Here is a 9717-nt window from a genome sequence, read left to right on the forward strand (position 1 = left end):
GTACTCCACTTGAAGCAATATAATTGATCCAGGAAAAACCAAATTGGATTGTCGGACAAGGAATATAATCGAGCTAGCTAGCTAGTGACAATGTTTCTTGGTTCTTATCTTCATCTCGAGCCAGTGGATCAAATTATAAATTCCCGTTTCATGGGAACACGTGACCTTCGTTATTTACATGTCATAATAAAAATAGGATGCACGACAAATCTTCTCAAATCTCGTCCAACGCTATATCGAGATATTGTATGTTCATGATCCAAATTAGGAGGGCCGAACAAATTAATCTCTTCTCAAACTCCGCAAATAGTTTAATTTATTGTCAAGTAGAAAACAAGTCGATCGGGCATTGCTGTCTGTCGACAAATACAACAGAGACGACGAAGCTTGTTTTTGCAAAGTGTTTATTTAGGTTTTTCGACAAACTTCTAGCTAGTACTATGACTTCCCCAATGGATGGATTGATCCCAGGCTCACTTCTCATCAAATTTCTCATGATATATTCAATTTATTTTTTAAAAAAGCACTTTTTTTTTCTTTTTTCTTTTTCAGAAAGAGAAATATATTTTTGATATTCTTCCCACTCTAATTATGGAAATAGTGGCGCCTTTGGTAAAGGGTAGAATGATATATATGTTCCACAAGTATTTATGGAAAGTAATGGTGCACTTAAATTGATCAAGAAAGAACAAAAAAAAAAAAAAGCAGTAGATATATAAAAACGTGTTCATTTAGGCAAACCCTTATCGATCACGAGAAGTGAAAAGCGTACCCCACCACTAAAACACGCTTAGCTAGCTACTGTAGAAAAGGGATACATGATCATATGCCACGAAGCACTTCATTTATATATCCAAATCCGAGAAAGCTCTTACACATTGCACTCTGAGTGGGTGAAAAATGGCCTTTAATTTTTCAAATGATGCCGTCGGCAGTTAGGTTGTGACGGTGAATGAAAAAAATGTGAAAGTTGAGTCTCGAGACTAAGCTGAGATCTCAGTGTCACATGCGTCATAAACGTTTAATATATATGTGTGATTGTTATTTAAAAGGTTAAATTGAGATCTTAGTATTAGATGCGTCGTAAATATATGTTTAATATGTGCAATAATTGCTATTTAATTAAAAGGTTGATTTGAACTTGAAGATTAGTGTGCACTCGTCATATTGTACGTGTTAGAGATATTTAGGATTTAATCAAATCGATCGAGTTGATTCGCGAGTCTTTCGAACTAACACAATAAATTAAATATGTGATTCGTATTTAGAATTGTTGAACTTGAGTCGAACATGTTTGATATTTTTTCGAGTCAAACTTGAGCCAAAATAATTATTTTGTTTCATAGTTTACAAACCTCAATATTTTATTAATATAAGAAAAAACTGTAAATTTGGTCTTGTATGTTTGTCATTTTGCAATTTTGGTCCTCTGTGTTTTCATATTTCAGTTTTAATCCTGTATGTTCCGATTTGAGTTTCAAAACCTTCAGTATCGAGACTTAATGTTATAAAAATTATTCAAATAGGTTCAAAATTTTCAAGCCGAACTTGAAAAAAAAATCTAGAATTTTTTAGCATCAGTTGGGCTCAAACTCGAATATACTTTATTTAAGCTGTCTTAAATATTTACTAATATTCAGCTTGATTCAATTTGTTTCCATGCCTAGAGTAATAATAAAATATGACAAGTCGAGGAGCTCGAACTTTATAGTAATAATAATATTAAATATTAGAAGTAATAATAGATAATATAATTGTTAATATATCTTAAATAAATGAATAGACTTAATTAATGACAAGGCGAGGAGCTCGAAAGGAATAGCGAAATAAAGTTTATGGAATATTTTATTTAATTAACTAGCTAGGAAAAAACACTGACATCGCAAGTGATGGCATTTTATTTATATAATATTAGAATTCTATTTTAATAACATTTTATAATTACATTAATTTTAAATGCTAGCGTACCAAATACATCCCAATGAAAAAAACTCATTTTCTTTTTCAAATTTCGAAACTGCTCAACCAGAGTCAACCTGCAGTCTTAATTATTTGTATTTGTGAAAACATGCACACTAACATCCGAGCAAGATTTTTTGTATTATCCAAAGCATATTATAATTAAGGATTTTGCAACCAATGCATTGCACGTGTTTTTCCAGTCAACCCAACTCTTGGTTCCAATTTTGGCAATTGTATTAGTGTGGGACTTTGATATATACATGCACGCCAAATTAATTAAACAACAAAATAACTAATTCAGAAAAGACTGTCGATTGCCTAATTTGCTAGTCTTATATTGATTTATTTATTATTTATGTATTGTGACTAAAATAACCCGAAAGTAGCCCACTCGGCATCACTCACGGGCATGGATGAACCAAATGGAGACGACGACAACGACGGCGATGGAGACCTCCTACTGGAAAATGACCAGTGGGACGAGGTCTCGAGATCGAGAGAACATTCGGGCTCAACATAGTCTACTCGAGGATTCCCGTTTCTCTTCTTAACCGGTCTCTTGGGAGAAGGGAAGCACCCGCCGGAGGAGACGATATCGGGCTTGCCAGGTACCCGACCCCGGGGCTCATAAAACCGGGCTGGCGGAGGTCTGATCACGGGCTGGGTTTGCTTCTGTTGGTTACGGAACTTGGGAACACCGGGCCGAATCTCCCACTTGAATGGAACAGCCCCTGGTTTCTTGAATGAGTCGTCTGTGTTCATGGTGCATGTATGCTGAATCATATGTTTGTTTGTGTGTTGGGCAAATTATATTGATATATATATATATATATATATATATATGTTGTTAAGTGGTATTATTCTCGGCTTGATTGAAGGCATGGAAGATGGGAATTCATGGGGCCGTGTTGAAATTTCTAGCCATGAATTAATGGGACAAATATTGTATCATGAATTAAACGTCGAGTTTTTGTCAACACTAGCTACATGTGGGCATGCAAATTAGGAAATGAAGGTTGAAAAAAGGCCCATCAAATTCTCTTTGCTTGTTTAATTAATACATTTCTCCCAAACGAATTTCAAGATTTTGCATATCCGACTCTGTTGAAAAAATAAAAACCCATTATGTTTATATTACAATGCCACAAAACCCAACATGTTGAAAATGGAAAAATTGCATTTCTATTGTTAATTGTTATCTTATGATTTTTTATAATTTTAGTCTTTTTTATAACCAAGAGTGTTGATGACCTACTACATACCACAAATTAAATTCATATTAATTAAGTACTATTTTTCGATTGCCCCTTTCCATGGTGGAGTGTGATTTAACTTGCGTTGAAGTTTCAATTTCATTTCACGAGTTTTATTTTAATTTGTTCAGTCAAAATTTATTAAAATCACTTGGAGTTTTCGCAATGCATGCAAATACGCCCCTCCCCTTAGGCCTTATAGGGTTATTATATTGCTTATTTTACAAGTTCTAATATGCCAAGCGGCCAAGCCCACTAGCCAGCCCGATTTCAATTTTGAAATCCTGAAAACTCTTCATCGGCACCACTCAAACGGTCAAGCCTTAAGAAAACATCATTTTTCACATTTTTTTTATTTTTTATTTTTGGTCCGACGAATCCCTCCGTGATAATCATAAGAAATTTGACACGATAATTTAGAGAAAAACTGTACAAAACCAAAATCAATTTGGGAAGGGAAAACACGAAGAGACACGAGTACAATTGCTTCGAACAATTTTAGCGTTGTGGAAACGAAGGGTTAGCGTTTGCTACCGTAAAATAATATTAAAGTTTTATTTAGGTAGTGTTTGGAAGAGCTTCTTAGAAGTACTTTTTAGCTTTTCCGTTAACAAAAATCTGAAATTTTGTAAAATTTTGTTAACAAAAAGCTGAGAAGTACTTCATAGAAGCTCTCTCAAACACTATCTTAGTGTCTTCAATACTTCTCGGAACACCCTTCACTTGTGTGCTCTTCAATGTCTTCAACACTCCTCGGAACACTCAATCTCGGCATAAAAAAACTCCAGAATCCCCTTCAAGCCTTTGTTCTTTGCACTTCTCGTTCTTTTTCTTATTCTGGCATAAAAAAACTCCAGAATCCCCTTAAAGCCTTTGTTCTTTGCACTTCTCGTTCTTTTTCTTATTCTTTCGTTTAGGATAGTCTTCTAAAATAGATCTTTTTGGAAATCCTACTTAAAATTCAGACACAAATTTGTTAAGATATGTTATCACGAGATAAGATGTGACTTATCTCTTTAAACAAGAGATAAGTTATTCAATCTTGATCAATAATGATAAGATAAATAGGATAAGATCAATTTAAACTCATAATATCAATTTAATCACATATCAAGAAAAGACAAAATCTAAAAAATAAAGAAACGACGTTCTTTCATAATAGAATATATAAATTTTATAAATATTATATTCACATGTGTATCAATCTTAAAAAAAAATAGTTTCATGTTCCTGAACAATAGCCTAACTTTTTGAATCTCACTGACCTACAACTCTGTTATTTTTCATTTTTGCATTGGATTGGATCTTGAGTTGAAAAAAAAAAAAAGCCAAAACAATGGCTCGTGAAAATAGAGACTCGATTGCCATTGACCTCTCCATGGACGTGCCTCCTGCCGGAGGCTCCCGCTATATCGACGGAGATTGTCGACAAGAAAGAACGGGTACTTGTCTATGTTTATGCATGGATCACTAATGCTGCACTGCATTTTGATCAGTGTTTTCAAATTGAAAATGTCAAAAAAAAATCTTGATTAATTTTTGGTTTGATCGATAGGAACTGTATGGACTGCTAGTGCACACATTATAACGGCAGTGATTGGGTCTGGAGTTCTGTCTTTGGCTTGGGCAACGGCGCAGCTGGGATGGGTGGCAGGCCCGGTTATGTTGCTCTTTTTCTCTTTGGTGACATGTTTCAATTCTTTGCTTCTGGCTACGGCTTATCGGGCCGGCGACCGCCATGCCGGGAAAAGAAACCACAGTTACATGGAAGCGGTACGGGCTCATCTAGGTAACTTGGTGCATAATTTGAATGTTTGGGCGCATCTGATCTTAAAGAAAATACGTACGTAAAATCGGTGCATGTATTTTCTTGAATTTCAGGTGGGTTCCAGGTTAAAGCCTGTGGAACGGTTCAGTACTTGAATATGTTCGGGGCTGCTGTTGGTTACACGATAGCTTCTGCTTTAAGCATGATGTAAGAATGTATTCGAGCTGAGGCTTATTAATTTCATTAACTATGATTTGAATGTGTATGTTTGATCCTATGATTGGAAATTTGATGAAGCTGTCCGTGCTGTAACAGGGCGATTAAGAGGCAGTATTGCTACAACACAAAAGGAAAGGACAACCCCTGCATAGTTTCAAGCAATCCTTTCATGATTGCATTCGGTGTGTTGGAATTAATTCTGTCTCAAATCCCCAATTTCCATCAAATATGGTGGCTTTCTATCGTTGCGGCCGCCATGTCCTTCACGTATTCCACCATTGGTCTTATTCTAGGCATCTCAAAGCTTGCAGGTAATTAAGGGGATTCATCTGCAAACTTCTGATATATATATGGAGAGACTAGAATATATATAGTTACATTATACATCGTGGGGTGTGGACAGGCAGGCAGTGCCTATAATTTGTTGGCAGAAGAGTCGTCTGACTCGGGCTCATTTTTTTTCGAGCCCATAATTTTGAAAAAAAAATAATTATTATATAAAAGTGTAATTGATCCAATATAAATTTATTATTTTTGGTTTTTTTTCATTCGAATTCATATCACAGGATATTTTGATACTTTTTTTCAAATATAAATTATTTTTTTCGTGCCCAATATAAACAAAAAAACCTTTTTTATTCCCTAAATTTATTGTAATTGGACCAATATAACAACATATTTCCTTGGACCAATATAAAAACATATTTTCTGACTCATAGGGAGGACGATTTATTTTCTGAGTTGACATTCTTAAAGTTCCCATTATTAAGAGAAACAAAATGGGCAATGGATGAAGTGAATTACTTGAAAAAAAAAATAGATGGATATTTCTCAAATGCTTGTTGACTATACTTTTTAAGTTGTAAGTGCGAAACAAAATTTCTCAAATTTAAAGCTCTTCAAAACATTTTCTCAATAAACCATGTCATAAGAAAGATGAATGAATTGATTATGCTATTAATTGAGAAAAAAAATTCTTGAACAATTTGATCAATATTGTTAACTCTGGACTGTCAGACGATTTTTTTATAGTAATCATTTTATACATGTTTGATTTTATTACTCAATTAAAATAGAAACATTTTAACTATTGCCAAGTTGTTTAAATCAAAAAATTTGTTTGAATCTACATTATAATTCAAGGGCCTCTTTTAAAAATTAGACTTAGATACTACGGGACATTTGAGGGTGCATGGTGGGGCAGCCTCTCATCGACCAAATGTGTTGCTTTTGACATTTGAAAGATTTTGGTGACAGAAAACGGGAAAATCAAGGGAAGCCTGACCGGAGTCACCGTCGGCGCCGCCCTTGGAGAAGTAACTCAAGCAACAAAAATCTGGAGGAGCTTTCAAGCTCTTGGAGCCATTGCATTTGCATATTCTTTCTCCCTTGTGCTCATTGAAATTCAGGTAATTAAGTACCCTTGGAATATTTTCATGTCATAGCTTTGGATATTAATTTTCGATCATATACATATGACATTAATCATGCTAAAGTACTATATATAAATATTATTCGCTAAAGTTTTTGTTCTGCTTTATTTGTTTTCATGAATTGATAGGATACAATCAAATCTCCACCATCCGAATACAAGACCATGAGAAAAGCCACTACACTGAGTATAATCGTAACAACAGTTTTCTACATGTCATGTGCCTGTTTCGGCTACGCCGCATTCGGAGATCAAGCCCCTGGAAACCTACTCACAGGTTTTGGCCACTTCCATCCCTCTTGGCTGATTGATATAGCGAATGCCGCGATTATAATCCATCTAGTGGGAGCATATCAAGTTTTTGTTCAACCCCTTTTCGCGTTTGTCGAAAGAACGGCCACCGCATGGTTCCCTGAAAGCCAATTCATCAACAAAGAGATCCCCATCCCCATCCCAGGATATGAGCCTTACATGCTCAATCTCTTTAGGCTTGTTTGGAGATCCATCTTTGTGGTCATAGTGACTGTCATTTCCATGGCTCTGCCGTTCTTTACGGACATCGTCGGGATCCTCGGTGCGTTGGGATTCTGGCCGCTAACGGTTTACTTCCCTGTGGAAATGTACATCGTGCAAAACAGGATTCCCAAATGGAGTTTGAGATGGATTGGGTTTCAGATCCTGAGTGTTGCTTGTTTGCTTGTTTCTCTTGCAGCTGCTGCAGGCTCTATTGCTGGAGTTGCTGCTCACCTTAAGGTTTACAAGCCATTCAAGAGTTGACAGCACCACTTGATCTTGATTTTTAGTTTGTGTTCATAACAAACACAAGTTTGTAGTTTCGTAGATGGATTTGAGTGTATTATGCAACTGTAAAAGTGGCCATGTATGTTCTGTTTATTGACCTTAAACGGCCCAGCTTCGAGATTTTTAAAGAATGAATGGCTGGGGAGTTTTGAAGAAAAGAGCCACAAAATATTGGCTACCATGACTTCAAAATTTACAAGTTAATTAAGAGATTCATATGTTATTTATTTGCGATTTTGGTCTCTTGTGCTCTCAAATTTTAGTTTTATTCACTATTTTTTCTTTTCTTTTCTTTTTTCTTGCAATTTTTTTTCTTGGCATAGGCATTGATGTTACAACACGTGACGCATATGCGACACAAATATGATATTGGTATTTGTAATGTCACGTCAACATTTCACAAAAAAAAATGATTGAGATTGTCAAAATTTGACAGTTATAAGACTAAAATTGAAATTTGACAACATGGACGGACCAAAATCAGAAAGAGGTATATAGATAAGCAAAAATTTGTTTTTCGCCAAAAATATTTACTCCAAAGTTGTAGAATGAGAGCACATGGATTGTTGGATAATCTTATTTAGAGGCCTACCAATTCGTTCATAGGGTAGCTAGGCATATTAATTAATGTATACTTTTGAGCAAGTATGGACATTTTACATGCGATGACAAATCGATGTAAACATGCCCTCTAAAGTATTTTTGACAATGGGAGACCTTTAAAATTAAAGCAAAATAAAGGTGTTTCCCCTTTTACATTTTATTCAAGCTCCGTTTTCTTGATTCTTATGGTGGATAAGATTTAAGAGGGATGGGTGGTCCCTTTTTCTTGTCTAAATATATTTTGGCCCTTTTAATATTACCATGTTTGTGCACTAGAGGGAATGAATACTTCATTTCCTTTTGAAGTTATTTATTCCTAAAATGTATTCTTCAATATATCAAGAAAACATGTACTTTTCAGGTTTAAATCGATTATAAAAACATTATACGATAGTAATTGCGTTCATTAGTCATGTTAAATTATTAGTTCGTTGTATGAGATTAGTAGAGATCGATTCGAATCCGGGTCGAGTTCGAGTAACATTAAAAAAAATTAACCATTTGAACTTAACTTAATAATATTGTAATGGTATATGTACATCTCAATGAGACATCTCAGTAAAGAATTCAATATATGCTCAATAAAAGTGAAATGAATTATTATTATTTATTACATCATCCGGATATTCTCGTTCTATCCAAAAAGCCCTCTATTCTTTGTGAGATTCCTCATCCATCCATATCTAAAGTTTGCTCCTTCAAACTTTGCGCCATGGCACATATTATTGCCTTTGCTAGACCTCTTCCATCTAACGAGATGTAATATGTGACCAATACGTCGACGCCACCTCAGCATCGCCGCGCGATGTTTCGCGTGATCTACCACACTTATGATATTCTTGGCATCGTTGCAGTTGTCATATTCACTTTGATGATCAAGTGGTGCTGCTGCTTTGGAAATGTTCTCCTTGTCCCATGATGCAACACCATTGTCTCCAAATTTGATTGATATAAAAGAATCTGAGATGACACTCAAAAACAACATCAAGTATTGGTAATGAATGTAGTATCTGCATCAAGATTTCAGAATTTTCTTGTATATATGATAAACATTACTTTCTTCTAAGCCCAAAAAAAAGGGGGGCAGAGTAAACATTCTCTATTCTCTACATGAACTTGGCAATTTCATGTTATACTTCTTGCTGGAGGTATAAAAAGTAGATTTAGCAAATCATACATGCATACCTTCTTGACTGCATACAGATGGAGTGATGATCAGATTCTGACCATCAGATTTCTTCTTTTTAACTTCGATACGGTGCTGCAAACCTTTGACAGAGAACATGTCGTAGAATGTGTGGATGTTTTTGTTTTCGTGAAGGCGACGGATTCGGGTTTGGTGTGAATTAGCTGCTAAAACTAAGAGCCTGTCGTTTAAGCAAAACGCGCACACACCTACAACTGTGTGTGTTGGATGTATACAGCAGCATTCACTGTAACCATCTCTGTTGCACTCTTTCATTTTCATTTCTCTGCTTGAGTGCTTTAGCATGAGAAAAAGAAAATGAGATGAAATGAACTTAAACTATATATATACATATATGGAGAGAAAGTGCGAGTGTGTGTGGTGCTTCTTTGTTCCAACGAGGTGTGTTCAGAAGTGGCAATTGTATTATGATACACTGAATTTGTACTTTCCTCAAAATATATATATATTTTTTTAAAAAAAAACATTAATT

At 35.1% G+C, this 9717-nt stretch overlaps 3 protein-coding genes across 3 annotated transcripts; 1 reads left to right on the plus strand and 2 right to left on the minus strand.

Moving 5' to 3' along the window:
- Nucleotides 1-2328: 2328 nt before the first annotated feature.
- On the minus strand, nt 2329-2724 carry LOC140878342 (uncharacterized). Its single transcript, XM_073281944.1, has one exon. It carries the CDS (start codon nt 2722-2724, stop codon nt 2329-2331), a length of 396 nt encoding a protein of 131 aa, XP_073138045.1.
- Nucleotides 2725-4456: 1732 nt separating this feature from the next.
- Nucleotides 4457-7580, plus strand: LOC140883340 (amino acid permease 3-like). Its single transcript, XM_073289772.1, has 6 exons — nt 4457-4657; nt 4771-5004; nt 5097-5190; nt 5299-5513; nt 6460-6611; nt 6764-7580. Exons 1-6 carry the CDS (start codon nt 4552-4554, stop codon nt 7409-7411), a joined length of 1449 nt encoding a protein of 482 aa, XP_073145873.1. The 5' UTR covers nt 4457-4551; the 3' UTR covers nt 7412-7580.
- A 1092-nt stretch (nt 7581-8672) lies between these two features.
- Nucleotides 8673-9506, minus strand: LOC140878343 (uncharacterized). Its single transcript, XM_073281946.1, has 2 exons — nt 9224-9506; nt 8673-8998 (listed from the first exon to the last, which is right to left on the minus strand). The coding sequence occupies exons 1-2, from the start codon at nt 9504-9506 to the stop codon at nt 8673-8675; spliced, it is 609 nt and encodes a 202-aa protein (XP_073138047.1).
- Between the last annotated feature and the right edge of the window lie 211 nt (nt 9507-9717).

This window comes from Henckelia pumila, chromosome 2, assembly GCF_033568475.1.
Source record: "Henckelia pumila isolate YLH828 chromosome 2, ASM3356847v2, whole genome shotgun sequence".
Lineage (NCBI taxonomy): Eukaryota > Viridiplantae > Streptophyta > Magnoliopsida > Lamiales > Gesneriaceae > Henckelia > Henckelia pumila.

Bases quoted from the DNA above. Each gene is read 5' to 3' on its own strand.
- LOC140878343 (XM_073281946.1), bottom strand. From the start codon at position 9,506: ATGAAAATGAAAGAGTGCAACAGAGATGGTTACAGTGAATGCTGCTGT. The intron at 8,999-9,223 runs GTATGCATGTAT...GTGTCATCTCAG, and splicing joins ATCTGTATGCAGTCAAGAAG to ATTCTTTTATATCAATCAAA.
- LOC140883340 (XM_073289772.1), top strand. From the start codon at position 4,552: ATGGCTCGTGAAAATAGAGACTCGATTGCCATTGACCTCTCCATGGAC. The intron at 4,658-4,770 runs GTACTTGTCTAT...TTTGATCGATAG, and splicing joins TTGTCGACAAGAAAGAACGG to GAACTGTATGGACTGCTAGT. The intron at 6,612-6,763 runs GTAATTAAGTAC...ATGAATTGATAG, and splicing joins TTGTGCTCATTGAAATTCAG to GATACAATCAAATCTCCACC.
- LOC140878342 (XM_073281944.1), bottom strand. From the start codon at position 2,724: ATGAACACAGACGACTCATTCAAGAAACCAGGGGCTGTTCCATTCAAG.